At 38.2% G+C, this 22,116-nt stretch overlaps 1 protein-coding gene across 4 annotated transcripts in view; it reads left to right on the top strand.

Moving 5' to 3' along the window:
- Nucleotides 1-22,116, top strand: part of CNTN1 (contactin 1) — a 178,782-nt gene that overhangs the window by 137,223 nt on the left and 19,443 nt on the right. For all 4 annotated transcript variants that reach the window (XM_087933954.1, XM_087933955.1, XM_087933953.1 and 1 more), the window contains exons 17-18: nucleotides 3,769-3,927; nucleotides 7,553-7,702. In XM_087933954.1, coding sequence (XP_087790080.1) covers nucleotides 3,769-3,927; nucleotides 7,553-7,702 — 309 coding nt within the window. The remainder of the gene's footprint in view (nucleotides 1-3,768; nucleotides 3,928-7,552; nucleotides 7,703-22,116) is intronic.

Genomic DNA, 22,116 nt, shown 5'->3' with positions numbered 1-22,116 from the left:
AAAGAAAGGCAGTAAAATCACTCTAGTTGTAGGGACAGTGTGAAATATTAAGACGTGATAAATAATGGAACAATTAAAAATAATAGCACAGAGTTCTCTCTCTCTTTCTCTCTCTCTCTTTCTCTCTCCCTTCCTATTTCTTTTTTTTATTTTTATTTTTCTTTCTTCCTCTTTCTTTCTTTGTCTCTTCTGTCTTTCTCTCCCTTCCTTCCTTTCTTCTTTCCTTTCTTTTTTTCTTTCTTTCTTTCTTTCTTTCGTATCTCTCTCTCTCACACACACACACCACTCTCACTCTCACTCCCCTTCCTATTTCTCTTTCTTTCTTTCTTTCTTTCTTTCTTTCTTTCTTTCTTTCTTTCTTTCTTTCTTTCTTTCTTTCTTTCTCTTTCTCCTTTTCTTCCTTCTTTCTTTCTTTCTTTCTTTCTTTCTTTCTTTCTTTCTTTCTTTCTTTCTTCTCTTCTCTCTCTCACACACACACACACACACCTGGTCTGGGACGAACTAATCCAGCGAGCTTCATAGCAGATGGCGGGAGAAGAAAAAAAAAACGAGTGGTGGTAGTGACAGTGATGGTGGCACTGCTCTGGGAGGCAGCCACGGGACATCCACCCGCCCTCCTGGAGCACCTCTGCCGCCCCTCGCTTTCTTTCTTCTCCCAGGGGACAAAAGAAATAAAGCAAGCGGAAGCGGCGATGGTGGCACTGCTCCTGGAGGTACCTCCGGGACATCCACCTGCCCTCCTGGAGCACCTCCACCGGCGCTTGCTTTTTTCCTTCTTCTGGGGGATGGGGTGGGTAGATGTCCCGAGGCTGCTGCACATGCACACCACATGTGCAGCCCTGGGACCTCTGCCCACCCTCCTGGAGCACCTCCACTGCCCCTCTCAGCCCCAGCACAGCAGAGATGCCCCACAAGGGCCGCCTGCCCACCCACCTGCTGGCTGGGCCGGGCTGGAAGTAGTGCATCCTCTGGGAAAAGGAAGAAAGCGAGCGGCCGTGGCACTCTGGGAGGATGGGTAGATGTCCCAGGGATGCACATGCGGCCAGCCGAGCCCGGGGATTGTGGGGGGAAGCCCAGAGCAAGCTCCAGGGATGTTGGGGGGCCTGGCAAGCTCTGGTGGTGGGGGTGAGAAACTCTGGGGATGGTGGGTGGTCCAGCAAGCTCCAGGAATTGTGGAGGGGCTGGCAAGCTCCAGGGACAGTGGAGGGAGGCTAGTGTGAATCACAGGCTTACCTGTGAACAGGCAGATCAGGGCTGCTCAGTTGGGGCGCAGGCACCACATGGGAAGGCAGGTTAGAAAGGCAAGCCACAAGGACCCAGTGTGCCACATAGGAGGTGGAGTAACTGAGTGGGGTAAACGTCGGGCGGGCAGAGCAAGTGAGTGTCGGGCAGCTGGGAAGGGCAAGCAAGCATCAGGCAGGTGGGGCAAGCAAGCAAGTGGCAACTGGGCGACCGGGTCAGGGGTATGGCCAGCCAGAAGTCACTACCAGATCAGCGACCCATGCAAATTGTCGCTACCGGTTCGGGCAAATCAGTGTGAACCAGCTGAATACCACCACTGGCATATAGGATTTCCACAGGAGTTAAGAACATATAAGAATCCTATACTGTTCCCAGATTTAATCATCTCTAGAAATATGGAAGGGAAGCCAGTCTCACAATTATATTTCACTTTCCAATTTCCAATAATTTGGAAAGAACTTTGAACATTTATTCCAGCTAGGTTTCAAGAGAAAGAAATGGTGGACTCAAGACAGCTCTGCAAAACCAGAGTCGTCAACTGAGGTGGAATGAAGAGCTGACGAGTAGATTACCTCTCTGATAATTCTATTCCAGAGAAAGAGGACTTAAGATCACCCACAAATACCCCAGATAGCTGCCCTCACAAAACTGTGTTATTTTCTCGGGCAAGTTTAGAACTCAGGGACATGAGAAATAGCCATCTTGCACAAACCATGGTTAGCATCTCCAAAAAGACAATAAGTTTGCATACTTCTTTTTCTAATCACTTTTTAAAACTGAAACTTTTGTAAAATTATTCGAAAGTTTTGGGTCCACACATTTTACTTTACTGTTTTTTCAATCTTTAGTAAAGGAAAGTGTTACTTACAAGCTTAAGAACTTTAAAAAATGTAGGAGTGAATAAGCAGCAAAAATTATTTTTTATTTCAAAAAGTAAAACTGGACTAAGGGTCCAAATAAATTTGAAATAAGATTCTGGATTTAATTATAAAGAATTCTTCCTATTTAATAACAACTAAAATGAAAATTTAAAAATCAGAGAATAGAGGGAACTAAATATCACAACTACAAAAATTACAAAGGATGCAAAAACTGTACCATTACAAAATGAAACAATATATTTTAACATTAGACATATTGATGAATATTTTTGAACAATGAACTCAGAAGTTAATTTCAACAGAGCCCACAGAGACATCTGCCTCAATGGAAACACTATATCTAAGAGATGTTATGGAAGGGGAACATATTCTACCTGACAAGATAGAAACTGATTTGGAAGTGGATTTACATAAGAAAGGCTACAAGAATGACATGGAAAAAGATGTTGTACTGGACATTTAAAAAAAAGCAACTGATGTCTTAATATTTGAAGGGATATACAAACAATAAATGATGAGAGCGACTTACATAATTTCCCTGGATTTACAAAATGGATTTACAAAAAAGGCTTATTAAAGCTTTGATTTTTTTTTTTTTGTGAGAAGGGATATAGAAAAATGAAAATAAATCAAGTTCTAGATTAAAGTGGACTAAAGTTAAAGATTGTTAGAAGAAAATAAAGGAAGGAATATAAAATTGGCATACCTGATCAAGGTTAAAATAGATATGTTGATATCTCTGGTAACCCTTAATGGTTTTTTTCTGATCACGACTGAAATGCTGAGGCTGTAAGAATTGGTTTATAGATAAGAGATAAGGATTCAAGAAACACGAGATCATATTCTGTATTTTAAGACAGCAGTGTGGAGGGGCGGGTGTGTGAGTGGCAGGCACATGCACATATGTATGCACAGTTCCATGCGTATGAGCGATGGTATGCACGCCCTCCACTTATGCAAATGGAGCTTTGTGTGCAAGAGGAGGGTGCTTGTGCTCACACATGAAGCTCCACTCACACGAGCAAAGGGCCCTTGTACTCGCGCAGGAAGTCTCCACGCATACAAATGAAGGGTGCTTGAGCTCATGCACAAAGCTTCCCTCACACAAGCAGAGAGTGCAAAAGAAGCTTCCCCATGAATGGCCTCCACTCAAGCTCCCCCTGCTTGTGCGGGGTGAATTTTGTGTAAATGCCCACCCTTCAGGTGCCTACCATTTGCGCAAGGGGAGCTTCATGCACGAGTGGAAGCACCCTCTGCTTGTGTGTGAAGTTCCATTTGCCTGAGTGGAGGGTGTGCACGTGCACCACTCACTCCAGTGGGGCTTTGCGCATGCATGCATGCCATTCAGAAGCTGCCCCCGCTGTCTGCTTGCACAAGTCTATGAGATTTGTATGAGACCAAAACTATGGTGTTGCTGTATAAAATGGCCTTTCCAATCTAGTATTCCCTAGTATTGTTCAATGGCCAACATTTTATTTGGCCATGCTACCTGAGATTTTGCAGATTAAATTTTAATATGTGACAACAGTAGATTACAGAAAGTTGCAATGAAATAATTTAACACAGTTAAATATGATACAGTTTAAAACATTGGCTCACTTTTTGACAAGATTATATCATAACTTTTCATGGAAATATTTTTCAGGACCCCCAGGACCTCCTGGTGGACTCAAAGTAGAAGATATTAAAAATACATCTGTAATTCTTACATGGAGTCGTGGGATAGAAAATCATAGTCCTATATCAAATTACACTATTCAGTCAAGGACTTTTCTGTCCGAGTATTGGAAAGACATGAAAACAGGTAAGAATCTTAGGAAAAACCCTCAGAGCCTAAATAATAAAATATCATTGATATATTCATGAGACACTTTTACCAGCAGAACACTGTTTTAATTACTCCTGATAATGTGCTACAAACTAGAAACAACAACAAAATGGATGGGTTTATATTTGTGTAGTGTGATGACCTGAGGCATAGCACAGAGGCAACACAGTCGGTGAATAAGAATGAGTTCCTTTACTAGCTCCAACTTTTCCCCCAATGACCCGGTTATCTTCCGGTCTGGAGAAAAACTCTCCCACGAACCTGCGCCAACCTTTGGCTGCAGATATTCCAGTCCAAACATTGTAAACTGGAAACTTTAAACTATAAATCTCACAAGGCAAAATAAGGTAATTAAATCCATCAGAGCAAGATACGGAGTTCCAGAAATGAAGTAACAAGGCAGTAAATCAAACCAGTTGGGAGGATGCCAGGAACTCAGATAACTGCAGCCAAACACAAGATAAACGCAACGTTTGTTCCCGACAAACGCCCCTCCCAACTGGTTCTCCTTTAAACTCCCTTCCCAGGTGTACCTTGTGAAGGGAATCAGGGCCCTTTCCTCCCTCATAAGCCACAACCCATGTTGCTCTCTTCTCCGTTCTTCCCTGCGTCCCCCTCTCCCTTGTTCTACCTCTTCCTTGCTCTGCCCAGCCTGACTTTGCCCTTCCCCAGCTTCCTCCACAGCCAATGGAGCCATTTTCCCGCTCCCTGATGGCTGTTCGTCTTTCTCCTCAGATTCAGACTCCGATGGGTACATGACCTGTAGGCTCTAACCACTAGAAATGCACTTCAAAGCCCAAAGTGTAGCAGTTTTTCATATGATTTTCTCAAACCTGTCATAAAACATTATATTACTGCAACAACAGCAAAATAATTTGCTAAATTAGCAATTATTTTGCTAAATTGTATGTCTTAAGACAAAATTGCTGTATTTGCATAACACATTTGCCTCGCTAAAAGCATAGCTCAGCATACTGTATGTAGCTGACCATTTTTCTAGCATGCATTAGCAAGATGTGTTGAGAGAAGGGCAGTTTGTTTATTTAGGCATAAATGTTGTAAGAATATAGCAACTGTCTATTGTAATTCCAGAATTATGGCTTACTTTTAAAGAAGGATTAACTATTTGTCTCTGCCATGATTCTTTCTCCAATCCCCTCCCAACCTGTACGTTTTATAGTTTGTACATTCACAACCAACTTGTCCCAAGCAAAGGTCTTCTAGGTGATCTTCAAAGCTATCCAACTTCTATAACTTAGATGTGTGTAATGGGTTCACACTTCTGCTGCTAACTTATTCCATTGTTACATGAATGTGAGATGACTCCCTCAATTTATAAAATTAGCATTGATTAAAATGCGTAATCTACATTGACTACCATAGCCTAGACCAAGGTTGTCAAACTCAAGGCCCAGGGGCTGAATCTGGCCCACGGGGTGCTTAGATCCGGCCTAAGGGGCTGCCCTGGAAACAGCAAAAGACTTGCCTGCGGTGCTTCTGCCAGTAAAAATAAATCTTGGGAGGGCCACGTACAGCTCTTCTGAGCTCCATTTTCACTGGCAGAGGGTTGCAGTAGGGTGTAGCAGCCAAAAACGAAGCTCAGGACTCCATTTTCTCTGGCAGAGCACCCAGGCCACCACAGGTGCCTCCAACACGAGTATGTCAAACTGGCCACAACCACCCTTGCCACACCCATTCTGGCCCCTTGAGCTCAACCACAACCCTGATGCAGCCCTCAGTGAAATTGAGTTCAACACCTCTAACCTAGACAAAGTAGAATAAGGAACAGATGGACTGGTGTGATACTCTGCACTAGGTAACCAACAGAGTACAACTCTATATTTTATACTGTATGTAGCATGGGTATATCTCCTTACAGCTAAATTAGAAGAACCAGTTTATAATTTGCTCTATTTCATTTTAACCATTATGCTTAAATTGTTGCTGTATGTGTCGTAAATCCTACAGCAGGGGTGTCAAACTAGCAGCCCGTGGGCCGGATGCATCATGCACAGGCCACACCCACCCCAGCTCCATGAATGGGAAAAATGTTATGAAACATCACATGATGGCAACCTAACACCATGAGTGTGACACCCGTGTCATACAGCATTACTCCCTACTTGGTTGTTGTTGTTTAAAATGAATGTACAATTTGGATTTGTGTGGGTCCATATTCTACAGATGCCATCTCTCTTATGAAACACTGTTAACCACTGTTAATGGTATCCTTCTCAGCTATCTATTTATATAAGTCTTAGGAATCACATAGTTTTGAGATCATGGTTGGAGGAATAACTTCCAGGATTATCAACATGAAGATGATCATTATCATTAAATTAAACCTGTATAAATCACACACAGGTCTAATTCACACTATAGCCTAATGACTGAGAGAAACTAAAAACACTGAATATTTTTTTTTAGTCAGCTTTGTATAGATGACAGAACATCTGAGCCTTTCTCAACCTTAACAACTTTAAGATGTGGGTACTACAACTTCTGGAACCCTCCAGCCAACATGCTGGGAGTTGAAACTGACACAATTTAAAGTTGCCAAGATTGTGAGACACTGATTTAGGCAGTGTGAAAATATTCTCAAAGAAGGATGAAATGAGCTAGCTAAAGATTTTACTAGATCTGTTATTAATAGGATGTTCATGTAAGAGCAGTATCAGAGAAAATGCATGTAATATCCAAACAATATTGTTTTAATTTCTATTTGCAGGGCTGCTTTTCAAAAAATAATTATATCAGCAAGTACAAATAGCAATAGCATTTAGACTTATATACCGCTTCACTGTGCTTTACAGCCCTCTAAGCGGTTTTACAGAATCAGCATATTGCATCCAACAATTTTACTGACCTTGAAAGGATGGAAGGCTGAGTCAACCTTGAGTAATTCAGAATTGAATTCCTGAAGTGAGCAGTGAATTAGCCTTCAGTACTACATTCTAACCACTGTGCCAAAATATTATCTTACTACCGGCCAAACTTTGTGCAATTGGTTCTTGTGTAATATTAACTACACCAATCACTCTGATTGCCAATGCGCTTGACTCATATTTCAAGTAATTGTTTCACCCATTAAATACTATAATACTGTTTTTTTTTTAAAAAAATAAGTCCATTATTATATCATGAAGTATTTCCTAAAGGATGTGCAACTATGAATGCAATTATCTCTTGATATTCACACCATTCAGAATTTTGCACTTCTTTCCAAAAGATGCATAGAAATGTACAAAAATAATACCTATATTAGTGAAAAATGTATAAACACATATACGGAATGTAGCTTTTAAACAACGTGGCTATTAAGAAAAAGGAAACTTCTTTTCAAATAAATGTGTTTCATGCACATTTTGTTTTTGTTTTTTAAATACAACCTGCTGAATAAATGAACAAAAACAATTCAAAATGGGCAAACGGGAAAACAGAAAAATCGTCCTAACAGATTTCTCCATCCATATTTCTGGATTCATTTGAGAAATTTAACTGGATTATTTATCAATTAAAATTTGAACAAGCCAATATTGGATGTTATGTTGTTATTTTTGTTACAGTGCTGTTTTTAATTATTGTCTCTGCTTGTATTTAGATCCTTCCATTGTTGATGGAAATGCGGAATCCGCAAAAGTTATTGATTTAATTCCATGGATGGAATATGAATTTCGTATAATGGCCACTAATATTTTAGGGACAGGAGATCCTAGTATACCATCACAGAAAATTAGAACAGAAGGATCTCGTACGTACAAAACATGTTGCATTTGATTTAATTATTGCTTTGAGGTTCAGACTGATTACTTGATAACAATGAATTACTGTTGAACACAATTTCTATAAATTCAAGCATTTGTGTTTCTGAAATGTTTCAATACAGGAATTACTTTAAATAACTTTACTGGAAGATATAAAGCCAAACACATTTTGAAACAGATCTACAGGTAATCCTTGATTTACAACTGTTCATTTAGTGACCATTCAAAGTTACAATGGCACTGAGAAAAGTGACGTATGACCATTTTTCACACGACTATTATAGCATCCCTATGGTCATGTGATCACGTTTTGCAGTCTTTTGACAAGCAAAATCAATGGGGAAGCCAGATTCATTTATCAACGGTGTCAATAACTGAACAATTGCAGTGATTCACTTAACAACTGTGGTAAGAATGGTCATAAAAGGGGGAAAGCTCACGTAACAACTATCTCACTTAATATAAACGTTGGGCTCAATTGTAATCATAGGCTAAGGACTAACTGTATTTTTTTTCCAATATATATAGAGCTCTCTTAAAGCACATTATATCTTCCTTTGCAACTTTGATATAAAATATAAAGACTCAAAATATAAAAATGATGCACTCTATTAAATTCAGTATATCATACTGTCTGTTTGAGTCTTCCTAGAGTAGGATTCCTCAGAACTGGACTATTCTGTCTGTTCTACACAAAGAAATGCATCCATTAAAAGGATTGTTTTAAATTTCCCTTAACTAAATATGAGAATTTCCAGACGGTATGATATACTGAATTTAATAGAGTGCATCATTTTTATATTTTTCAAAACAAATGTACCTTAGCTCTCCACCAGTTGTACTCAAGTCAGCATTACATTCCTACAGTTGCTATTTGAAAGGAAATTTTATATTGCAACAAAAAGGTTGTACATCACCAATTTCAAAAAATTTTTTTAAATGTGATATATTACTGGTGGTCCTCAACTTAAACTGTAATTGAGCTTTGAATTATGGTTATAAGTTGTTATGGTCATAAGTTGGGAATCATGTAAACAAATCTGATTTTTGACATTGTTTGGGTAGTTATTAAGTGAATTCTGCAGTCATTAAGCAAATGTTGTGGTTAAGCAAGTACCATGGGTATTTTTCACTGGAAACCAGAAGTAAATGACAGAAAAAATGTCACAAATTATTGTAATGAGACGGTGGGCCAAGCAAACAGCCATAAAAGTGCGCCAGTTGCCAAGCACCCAAAATGCAATCACACGCCCACAGGGGTGTGCAGCTGTTGTAATTTCAAAAATGGATTATAAACAGATTTTGGGGAGGCCAGCGTAATAGTTATTAAGTGATCAGTTGTAAGTCGAGGACTATCTGTACAATGAACACCTGTGTTTTGCCCACCAACCAAATATCCTAATAGAGCACGGATGGCAAACTCAATTTCATTGAGGGCAGCACCAGGATTATGGTTGACTTCAGGGGGCCGGGGTGGGCATGGCCAGCTCCCACTGCTGCTGTGCTCGCTCTCCTTGGCCAGGTTGCTCATGGTGCGCATGGGAGGGCAAAGTGTGTGGGTCAGAAGGAGGCCCGCTCCATCTCCTTACGAGGAGACCCAGCTTTGTAACCAAAATGTCCCCAGGGATAGGATGGGAGACCACCAGGAGAGGTCAGGAGGAGGGGACAAGGGGATGGCAAAAGGCAACAGGGTTGCTGGTGGCCAATTGCTAAGGCAGGATTTACCTCAGACCCTCACTCACTCTCATTATAATCTCCTTCCTTCCATCCTTCCTTCCTTTCCTCTTCATTCTCCTTTCTTTCTTCTTCCTTCCCCTCTTTCCTTCTTTTTCCTTCCTTGATCTCTTGCCCTCTTTCCTTCTTTTTCTTCGTCTTTCCTGTCCCTTCTTGGTTGCTCAAGTGCAAAAGGGGAAACATTCCTCGCCTTGTGATCAAAGGTCACTTTTGTTAGTAATGTGCGGCCACTTATAAGACTGAGAACAAACCAGGTTCAGTTTATCCCAGGCTTGCATTTCGTGGGGGCGTCCACAGACGACAGTACAGCAAAACTGTCGAAATGATGGCTCTGATAATTGATCAGAGCTCCTCTGGTTTTTATGTGCAGCAGCTTTAGTGTTTAAGAACAGAGATAAGTTGGTTGTTTTTCTATAGAATCCTTAAAAATCCCCTCTCCTTGCCGTAGTCTAATTTAGACTGGAAATACAGCAAAGAAAAATATTTTCCCCGCTTGCTTCATCCTGTTTTCCTCACTGGAATTAGCTATTTGCAATACACAGGGAGGGGATAATTTCCTACCAGTTCACAATTCAAGGACACCAATGTTGTTGTGGCCTGCCAGTGGCTGGAGGAGCTGGCAGCAGAGTCGGACAGTAGGAAGGAGGTTGAGGAGGAACCTGGGCCGTTCCTGGAGGCTGAGGAAGGCTCTGAGGAGCGCTCTGCATCTGGGCAGTGGTGGGATTCAAAAAATTTTACTACCGGTTCTGTGGGTGTGGCTAGGTTGGGTGGGCATGGGGGTTTTTTTGTGGGTTTTTTTGCAGCACTACCCACACCCCGTTTTTTCCTGGCCTAAGGGAAACCTAGGGCGGGGGGCGTGTTTGCTCCCAGAAGGCTCCCCTGGGGCTCAGGAAAAAACATGGAGGGGGACTATGCCCCCTCCCTCCATTTTTCGCCTTCCTGGGCCTCAGAGAAGCCTCTTGGGTGAAGCAGTAAGAAGCGAGGGGTTCTTAGGAACAGCTGGTTGTTGGGAGGTAAAAAAAATACCTTAAGGCGTGAGTGAGTGGGTGAGCATCGGGCAAATGGGGTGAGTGGGCATCGGGCATTGGGCGGGTGGGGCAAGCGAGCAAGCAGCGACCAGGCGACTGGGTTGGGATCATGGCCAGCCAGAAGTAAGTACCGGTTCAGCAACCTACGCCAAAACCTTGCTACCGGTTTGCCTGAACCGGTGCAAACTGGCTGAATACCACGACTGGGCCTGGGTTTTCTGTCCTAGGCCTTACCAAAAAGCACTCAGTCAATTCTGAGTCCCAGCAAAAACCTCTTTATTTACAATAATGTGAACTATTTCATTCAAAGTCAGCCAATAGTTTGGCAAACAGTCTCATGAAGGTAGACCTATTATCTCAGATCTTTCTCAATCCTGGAACACTGCCCGGTAAATAGTTCTAATTTTCTAAAGTCCAATATCAGATGCATGACCTTATCCTCTGCAACACATATCCTGCTTTGTTTAAATGCTTGATTTAGAACTTAGCATATAGTTGAATGTGCATATTATTTTGCCTTCAACAGGTATTTCTTTCTCTACATGAAGAATTAGCACTGTTCGTATTGTTCAAGATAATGCATGCTGTTTTGACTGTATGAAGGAGATAACAGCATTTCTCCAGGAAGTCGTATATCGTTGTAAAAATGTCTAGAAAAGCTTGAATATCATTCTTCAACAAAGTCTAGATTATTCTTTTTTATTTGCTTTTTAGTGCATTGTTGAGTATAAATGCGTATGTGAAATACAAATTGGCATTGCTAAAAAAATAACAACCACCACTAGTCTTCCATTTAATCTGGCATTGCTTTAAGAAATAAGAAAGCATTAGTTAGACAGGCTAATCAAAAATTCAATGAAGAAAATCTATATAATTCCAAGTAAAACAGAATGTAAACCAATAAACCGAGCTAATGTTATTTATATTTCCTTTCTCTACATTTGCTTTAATGTAAGAGCTTAAAGATTAAATACAGAATACATAAACTTGTTAGAGTGCTTATGTGGAAAATAAGTGCTTAGGATAATTTGATGAACAGAAAAAAGCCTTATAATGCATGGAGACTTTTTTAAACGAAATAGTGAAGATTCAGTTGTACAACTTAAAGTTAACACCTAGCATCATTGACCGTCGGCAATCATTTGTAGGTGAAGCTTACACAAGATGTAGCAGATTGTTGCTACTTCTAAGGAGAATAACTGCAAGATTATAACATTTCAAAAACCCTATTTATTACTTATATTACAATATAGTTTAATGGATAACGGATTATAATAGAACCAGTGAGAACAAATTTGAGAACACTGTAGATCGGTAACAATAGTTATATTGTCTCCATCACTGATCCTCTCATATTTTGCTAAAGTGCAATATTTCCTCCACAGTTTAACATTTTGTTCTGCCAAGTGAATTAAAGATAAATAATTGAAGGCTTTTTAATATATGTATATTCTTAAACTGAGTTCTAGAATAGTTGTGGAGAAAACCAGCTACGTTATTGTCTGGATCATGAAATTTCAAGCAGCGTGTTTAGGACAGTGATATCCTAAAATTTCCTAAAGGTATAAACTAACCTTAACATTAATGTGCCTTAATATTAGCAGAAACAAAGAAAATAACTGAGATTGTTTTCTGTAATGGCTTAAATTTATCATTTAATGTGTTACATATAGAAATAATGGTACAACTTGTTTTGTTTTTCGATATCTGTCCATATCAGTGATGAACTGCCTTTCTTTATCACATCCATAACTATCAAACTTTGTAATAAAATACTGAATGTTGTCCTATGATGTTCAGAAATTTTTATCTTTACCCTTGTGTGACTGTTATGAATGGTTGTGTATTTGAGCATGGATTCATCTGCCTAGTTTATAACCACAACACACAAACACAAATACACACGCATGTATTATTTGTTGCTTCTGCATGTAATTATTGCAGTGATGAAGGTGCATAGTGTAAATGCCTGATATTTGACCTACAACTAATGTGCTTTATATTTATGCACATTTGGCTTAGCAATATGCATGTAGACTTTGGAGCATGATTTGAACACTGACTAGGATGATAGACAACAACGGTTAGTAATACAGACCGCTGAAAGTGGTTCTACTTTGATACTACTGAATCCAGTAATTGGCAGCTTTCCAAACTCAGTACACACTAAAACTTCCAATGATCCTGTGTCTATGTCAGACTCACCAAGAAGCTGGTATTCTCATACTATGGTTAAAAACATTTAAGTAGGCAGAGCTTTTATAACCAGTGAAAATCGTTGTAAATCTAATGGCAATGACTGTAACTAAGTACATAAAGCCTATTTGGGAAGGCAGTTAAAAAGAACAGCCGCCTCATTACTAAACTGCTGCAACATGAAACCAAAAATCAATCCAAGATCCTTAACCACTATTGGCAAAACCATAATTAGAATTTCAGCAAGAGGCTGAAAATCAGAATATCAAGAGGTGAGGTGAAAGTGATAGGCTAGTCCCAGAAACAGTCAAGATGTTTTCAGCACCAAGTATATAATTTTCAGAAATTATGAATCTTCTGAGAGGCTTTAAATACTGTAGCAGAATGTTCTTTATTTCATATGCAAATGTTGTTGAAACTGAAATCTTGATTTGATCCGGATATGATCCTCTAAAGCCATGATGGTAAACCTATGGCACGCGTACCACAGGTGGCACGCAGAGCCATTTCTGCTGGCACGCAAGCTGCAGGCAAACTTACTTCACTGCACATGCATGCATCTCCCAGCTGATTTTCAGCCTGTTTGAGGAAAGCCTCTGCAGCCCCCAAAATAGGCCCATTTTGTCACTTCCTGTAATACCAGAAGTGAGGAAACGGGCCTATTTTTCAGGCTGCAGAGGCTGCAGAAGCTTTCATCAAGCCTCTGGGAGGCCAAAAAAGGCCTCAAACAGGCTGAAAATCAGCAGTGCAGGTAGGGGGGGCAGCGTGGGGGGGATTGCACAGGCATGCACAGGGGACAGGGATGCATTGCCTTCTGGGTGTTGGCACACAAGTGTGAGCGCGTGCACAATTTTTGGCACAGGAGCCCAAAAAGGTTAGCCACTACTGCTCTAAAGATTCAGTTCTCCAAATTAAATCTTTGACGGGTAACTCATTTATAGCCAACTTAGCTATCCCCCTTTATTGTTTCCTATGTTCTTAAGGTGGAGCTGTGGTAGCTCAGTGGTTAAAAATGCAGAACATGTCAGCTGGAAGACCCAAACACTGTGTGACGGTTCAGCCTCTGTTATTTGCCCCAGCTCCTGCCCACCTAGCAGTTCGAAACCATGCAAATGAGAACAGATAAATAGGTACCACTTCTGTGCACCTCGACATATAGTCATGCTAGCTACATTTCCATATATGTCTTCAGACAACACATATTCTCTTGGCTAAGAAATGAGAATGAACACCTCCCTCTAGAGTCAAAAACAATTGAAGAGTGGAAACATTTACCTTTATTTTATGTTCTTGAAAATGACAAAAACTTACTTATAGTTTCAGATATAACAGCTCAGATTAAGAGTCAGGAATGGAATCTGTTCTGAGGATGATGACATATTTGGCATTCCTTTTGAATATGACCTGTTTTTTTCTGAGTACCACAGATCAGTTTTCTAGGATTTCTTGTCTGGCCAATAGTATTCCCAACATTATAACCTCCTTCCCCTACAGAGATAGATTTCTACAAATTCAAGATCTTCTTCACCTCATATTCCTCTTGTCACTTGACCTAGAATAGCAGTGGTGGTGGTCATACAGTTTGGGGTATGCTGATTGCACTAGATAGCCTGGGAAGAGAAAGGAATGGCATAATCTGAATAATGTAAAGCCAATGCTTAAATTCTATTTGAGTGATTGGGCCATGGCAGAGAATGGAATGATGTATCTAGGTTCTATGCCTAACTTCATCTAAGTTCATTTAGATTCTATGCCTGACACTTCACAAGCAGATAATTGTGGACGTACAATAAATAAATTGGAATTTGATACCTGGTAATTGTTACCTCAATGCATTTCTCCAGACTTTTTCTACAGCTGTGGGACCTACAACTCTGATTCTGGGAGATATAAAATTGACCTGATGGTTATTAATTCTAAAGTCAGCTTTTTTGCACACAGATTAGGTTGGGAAGAAAGGTATAACTGATTACTTTTTAAAATCTCAAAATACTCTATTTGGTGGCTAGAATGATCTGAATATCTTTCGCTGTGGATTACAGTACTAGTATCTGAACTTCATTATGAAGAAATGAATATTTCTTTTCTCAATATTGGGATTATGGTAACCAAAACCTTGGGAATTTAAAAAGGATGAACTTTGGTTAGATAAAAATGTAATTGCTTATATGCTATGGACTTGAATCATAATTACAAAGGTCAGAATTATAGGATCCAAAGCCTGGACAACTGTCAGTGGCATCCACCACAGTCTACAACTACATCAGCCTTTGGCCTAGCTTGTGAATAGAAACTGAGTGTCAGGTGCCTGAAATTGTTAGAGGCCTCTGAAACTATCAAGGCTAAGCAATAATGGAAAACTGTTCATCTCTCTGAGTATTACAGGAGTAGAAAACTGAAAATGTGCAAATAATAGCAAGAAAGATTGCTTAACTTAAAAATGTTATCCGTATTCTGCTTTCCTGCTATCTGGCACTTCCATTTCCTGACTTAGCTGAGTTAAAATAAAAGATTCACATCTTTCTGAAAGATAGAGTTTGTTTTGGCAGCTCACAAGACACCTCCTCCTTTTTATTGCCACATCTTTTCTTTTTTGGAAAATCATAGGCGTGTTCCACCCAGCATCATGGACTCTGCTACTGCAGATTCGGATGCAAAATTTTTAAAATTACAGTATGTTATTTAAATAACAGTATGTAGGTATGTTATTTAAATAACAGTATGTACATACGTGTGTGTGTACAGGCAATTTCTCAACTGAATTCCGATCCTCAAGCTAATTTTTATACTAATACAACCACATGAATAGTTAAAATAGTTAATAGTTTAGTGTACTAAATATATGTGGATAAGCACCAATACTTTGATACTTTACCATTTTCTCTGGTTAGCTTTTTTTGTATAAATAATATAGATTATATTCATAGCTGTGGACAAAATAGAGGGTATATTTATATATCATGTAATCAACTCTCTAAATGTTTTTTCTCAGGTTTATTAATTGATGAATTAATTATATTTATTAGAGGAATTAATGATTATTGATTATTGACCATTGATTATTAGAGACAATCAAATAGTAGAACTTATATTGGATATTGAACTGCAACTATAGAGTTAAAGTAGAAGGTTATTATTCAAGCAATTAATTGAGTATTTGCTACTAGTGAATATTGAACATATTTAACATTTTAAGGAACAACGTATGAGAAAGATTGAAATAATAAGCAAGATATAAGAGACAACGAGCGGTAGCTCTAAACGTGCCATTTGATGGTAGATTGGAAAAATTTGTTAAGGACCCTGAAAATGACAACTACAGCAACCACAAAAATTGGAAAGAAGGTGACAGTGAGTATATCTTCCCCCTCAGGACAAAGGTCACTAGAAACTATGTTGGGTGCAGAGAAATCAGGATCTACCTAAACCTTGCAGACTGTACAGTCAACTTTAAATATGATGCAAGAGATGATGGTGAGGACACAAGAACTCATAGCGAAAAATCATGAGGACTTGAAAAGTGAAATGAAGAATGATATAGGAGTTTTTACTCAAACGGATATACAGAAGTTTGATGAAAAAATTGGAACAATGCAAGAGGCGAAGAATGAACAGAAATTGACAACGGTGGAACTCAGAACTGAGAGTGTAGAAAAGAAGTTAGCAGAGACTGAACACAGTTGGAAAGTACTATACCGTGAATTCCAAGAGGCAGTGGTCCTTTTAGAACTAGAAAAAGTGGCTTTTTTTCTCTGATTCCAGAATGTCATTGAGGATAGAAGAGAAGATCTACGTACTCTCATGACAGATTTGATAGCGGATGCTCTCCAGAAAGACAAGCAAGATATAAAAATATATAAAATATATATAAAAATATAAAACGATATAGATGAGGCATACAGAGTCCACACACATTATGCACGTAGGCATAAACTTCCAAGAGAGATCCATGTATGCTTTGCAAGGAAAAAGAGACCTGCAATATGGAAGAACGTGGGATGAGCCATTAATATATAAAGGTAGTGAGGTGGTGACTCTGAAGCAGATACCCAGGACAGTCAGAGAGTAGAGGAAGAACTACCAATTTCTGTTATCTCAATTGATTAAAAACAGGATCCCGTTCAGGTGGCTTACCCCTGAAGGACTTTTAATATCCTGGCAGGAAAAAAAAAATTGATACATTGGACAAGGCACATGAGTTTCACGGGTGCTACTTGGGAATGGAATAGGAACAAGAAAATGAGGAGATGGAGAGTAGAAGTGAAGAGGAGCTAACATCCTAGGAAAAGTAGATGGAATGGAAATTAAGAGAATATAAGAGTTGAGAGGAAGAAAAAAACAACAGGCCACGGAGAGAACTTAGAACAAGAAAGGAAACAAGAGTTGTTACATATAAATAGTAAAATGGATGGAGGGACCACTATCAGTCGATATATATATTAAATACTAAGAGGAAATAGGTATTTGCAAAGCTCCAAAAACAAAAAGTAGATATCATATGCTTGCAAGAAGTCCACATTTCAAAACAACATGGAAATGCCTTAGAATTTCCCAATTAGGCAAATTACATCCGGCCCTGACAAATAAAAAGAAGAGGGGTGTCATGGTGTATATGAAAGATTGGCTAAACCCAAGGCAAATTTACAATGATGAGGATGGAAGGATATTACTTATTGAACTAAACTATAGATCAAAAGAAGATACTCTTGGTAACAATATATGCCCCGAATAAAATCAGAAAGAATTCTATTGTAAGCTCCATAAGAAGATCATAGAGACTGAACAAGTGAATGTGTGTATAGTAGGAGACTACAACACAATGTCAGATATAGGAAAGGATTACAAAAGTAATACGATGAATAAAAAAAGATGAGAACACTTCCAATTGCGTTTGATAGAATGGTACAAGAATTGAATTTGAAGGATACTTGGAGGGAATTAAACTTATTCGAAAAACAGTTTACCTTTTTTTCCAACCCGCACAAATTGTGATCTAGGATTGACATGATATGGATGGACTTGCAATTAATGGAAAATGTAGAGACAATGGAAATCCTGCCAAATACTTGGGCTGATCATAATCCAATTAAAATGAAATGGAGAGGAAAGAGGAAGACTGGGAGATGGACCTTTAATAAAAATTTATTAAGAGATAAAGAATATACTCAAATGGTAAAAAAAGAACTAAAAGGATTCCTTGAAATTAACTTGAAAGAGCAAACAAAAATACAAAATCTGTGGGATACAACAAAGGCTTAACGATAGCTTACGCAGTAAAAAGAAAGAAGGAAACAACAGATGGAAAGACAGGAAAAATTGAAAACTTTGGAAGCCAAAATGCAAAAAGATCCTCGTAATGAGGAAACTAAAAGAGAAATGGATCTGGTGAAGCACGAAAAACATTTAAATTTACAAGAGGAAATGGCCAGGAAATTGAAACTAGTTAAACAAAATTATTTCAAGAATGCGAATAAACCAGGGAAATGGCTGTTGCACAAGTTAAAAAAGGAACAGGAGAAAAGAACAATATTACTGCTGCAAGACGAAAATGGGAGCCTATGTTCCCAGGTAGATTTTAAAAAATTGATTGCTCAAAAGTTTTTTGCCAACTTGTGTATCCGAGAAGAAATCTCAGATGAGGACATCATATAGTACCTTGAAGAAAGAGACTTACCTATAGTATAGGACACTGCACAGGATATGCTAAATAATAAAATAACCACAAAAGAAGTGAAGAAACAAAAAACTAATAAAACTCCAGGGTCAGATGGAATACCAGAGGAGTTCTATAAAGAATTTCAGGATTTATTGGAGGAATTAATGTTGGACCTGTACAATGAGGCCTTAGAATGAGTCAAAATACTGCAGACATGGACGGAAGTACTTATAACACTCATACCCAAAGATCAAACGGATCCCCAGCAAATTAAGAATTATAGACCGATTTCGCTCCTAAACATGAACTATAAGATCTTAGTCACAATAATGTCTGAAAGACTGAAAAAAATATTAAATGACATTATTCATCTGGACCAAAATGGTTTTCTCCCAAATAGGCAGATAAAGAACAACACAATATTGATTATGGATGTTCTAGAATATTATGAGACTTATTCTAACAAACCAATGTTTTTGGATATCCAGAGGCGTTTGATAATTTAAATTGGTGGTTCCTCATTGAACAACTATCTAAGATGCAATTTGGTGAAAAAAAATTAGGACTCATCAAAACATTATATACAATACAAAATGCAAAAGTAATATTAAATGGAGAAACTACGGATGGCTTAAAAATAAATAAAGGAGTAAGGCAGGGATACCCATTAGCTCCCTTGCTATATATATTATCTGCAGAGGTATTGCTGATCCAGATAAGGCAGAATCAAGATATTAAAGGATTGACTATCAAGAAAGAGGAGTATAAACTTCAAGCCTTTGCTGACGGTATGGTATTCATTATAGAAGACCCCAAAGAGAAAAATAATATATTAATACGCGAAATAGAAGTATTTGGAAAGGTGGCAGGGCTTAAAATTAACAAAGAAAAGACTAAAATAATAACTAAAAATTGTACTAAAAGGCAGAATGAAGGATTAGCAAGCGAATTAGGAATGCAGATAGTGAAAAAAGTAAAATATCTTGGGATTTGGCTTACAGTGAAATGCTCTTCAATTCAAGAAAATAATTATGATAAATTGATATTTCCAATTCAAAAAGATCTAGACAATTGGGCTAAAATACAACTTTCATTGCTGGGGAGGATAGCTACTATAAAAACAAATGTTTTACCAAAGCTATTATATCTGTTTCAAACAGTGCCAGTCAAGCTAGCAAGGAATTTTTTTGTGAAAATTTAAACAAAAAAAGAGCGAAATTTATTTGGCAGAAGAAAAAAACCCAGATAAAATATAAGTTATTGCAAGATAACAGAAGTAAGAGAGGTTTTGGCTTCCCTGACTTTGAGCTATATTATCAGGCTGCAGTAAGCACATGGATTAAAGATTGGATTAATCTGACAGATAAAAGAATATTAATGATAGAAGGTTATGACTTGCAGCTTGGCTGGCACGCATTTCTCCCGGATGGGAAAAATAAGTGCCATACTTATTTTCAAAGACACCTTATTACATGTCTGGGAGAAATTAAAAAAGAACCAGCATGTGAAAATACCTCTCTGGCTATCAACGATGGAAGTGTTGATATATCCCAGTGCTCTAGATTTAAATAAAATGATAAAATATAAAGAACTTCTAAATGAAAAGGGGAATTAAAGACACAGAACCAATTAAAGTCACAAGGAATTGAAATAGGATGGTGGCCTTATATCCAGGTTCAAACATAATATAAAAAAGACAAGGAACAATTTGGTTTTTGTACAACACAACAAGAATTAGACAAAACATTACAAGGGGTAAAAAAAAATGATTAGTAAATTATATAACTATCTATTGGAATACAAAATGGAGGAGGAAACGGTTAAAGAAAATATGATAACCTGGGCTAAAAATTTCAGCTATAGTATTGATCTGGAGCAATGGGAACTTATTTGGCAAGTAAATTACAAGTTAACAATGTTGGTCTCCTATAAGAAGAATTTATATAAAATGTTCTACCGCTGGCACCTCCCCTCAGCGAGACTAGTCAGAATGTTTCATGATAGCTAAATGCTGGAGATGCAATCATAGCCAGGGAACATATTTTCACATGTGGTGGACCTGCCCTCAAGCACGGAGGTACTGGCTCAAAATTAAATCCTGATTAGAGGAGCTAACGAAACAAAAGATCAAATTTAAGCCAGAAACATTTCTGCTAGGCATGTTAGAACCTAGCTTAAATAAAAAAAATCAATATCTAATATTCCATATTATAACTGCTTCTAGAATTTCCTTTGCCCAAAGCTGGAAACAGGCTACGACACCCTCAAAAATAGCAATAATCAACAAGATATATGAATGTGCTGAGATGGTTAGATGTTATTAAAAAACAAGGAAGAAGAATATTTCAGGATATGGGAAATATGGTACAAATTACTTTACTAAGGAAAAGATATAAAGATGCCAAATGATAAAGAACAAGAAATTGTAAAGTAATATAGTTTATGTGTAACTTACATGTATGTATATATATCTAAAAACGTTTAGAATAAGGAAGAATTTCATATACTTATAGATAAAATACCTATGGATGTTATTAATCAATGTAAACACTGTTACAATATCATTGCAAAATGTGGAAATTCATTTTTAATTGTTGAAACGTTGAATAAATAAATTTATTAAAAAATAGTTAATAGTTAAAATGGGCATTGTCTTGCCTCTTCCTAATATACTTCATCTATTAGGCTTTCCTAAAATTGAACCATTAATGCTGGCTCATTCACGGGTATATTGTAGTTCAACATAAAAGCACAGGTATATTGTAGTTCAACGTAGACTTAAGCCCCTTTTGTAAGCATTGAAGGTCTATCTGTATTAGCCTTTGAGGAAGACTCTTCAAACATTCTCACAAAGCCAGTGAAATTTGTTAAGAGTGCTGCCTCAAGACATAAGGAAATGCTTTAGTTCTCAAATTGGTAAAACTCCCAACCCAAGATTCAGATCACTTCATATTAGAAATGTAATATTGTAAATGTCTTTGGATTCCTTTCCCATTTTTTGAGTGAAAAACTTGGTATTTTAGGCAAGTTAGAGAATGAGGCAGGAGGAGTTTAAGCAACTGACTCCATGGATGCTGCATTGTATGACAAGTGCAGCTGTCCCAAAGAATTTGGTTTTCTTGTATACACTACCTTAACTAAAGATCTTACATATTTCCAAATTCTGACAGGGTTAAGTAGAAAAGCCATTGTTAGTCAGTATTAAGCCAGGTTGTAAAACCATAAATTAAACCAGAATTGTTGAATTAGTGTTGAAAAAACTTAGACAAATATAGTGTTACAATTCCTGCAAAGAATCAGTGTGTCAGGGAGTGAAATGTATGCAGTAATTGATATAAGCTCAAGTATCAACAATGCTGAAGACTTTGAGCACCACAGATAAATTTGATCCATCTAAGCATGAACCATCCGGGCAACCTTAACACAATCCTCTATATTCTATATCAGGGGTGTCAAACTCACGGCCCATGGGCAGAATGCGTCACGTGCTGACCCCGCCCCACCCAGTTTAGGGAGGGGGGGTGAGGTCCCAATACATCACGTGCCGCAGCCGTCACGATGTAAGTTTGATACCCCTGTTCTACATCCAAGTGCAGTTAAAAGTGTAGAGTCTTGATTTGGTCAGAATATAATTCTGCAAAGCTTCATCTCCCTGCATCAAACTTTTTGAACATTCTCTCTTCCTATTTCTATCTAGTACCAAGTTCTAAAAAGCCTCTGCTACAGTCACAAATAGTAAGACTTGCATATGCCTTCCAAGGATATATGGGACTTGGTGTTGTCACTT

Source organism: Pseudonaja textilis, chromosome 5, assembly GCF_049901715.1.
Source record: "Pseudonaja textilis isolate UNSWEBS1 chromosome 5, rPseTex1.2, whole genome shotgun sequence".
In the NCBI taxonomy this organism is placed as follows: domain Eukaryota; kingdom Metazoa; phylum Chordata; class Lepidosauria; order Squamata; family Elapidae; genus Pseudonaja; species Pseudonaja textilis.
This window is presented reverse-complemented; position numbering and strand designations above follow the sequence as displayed.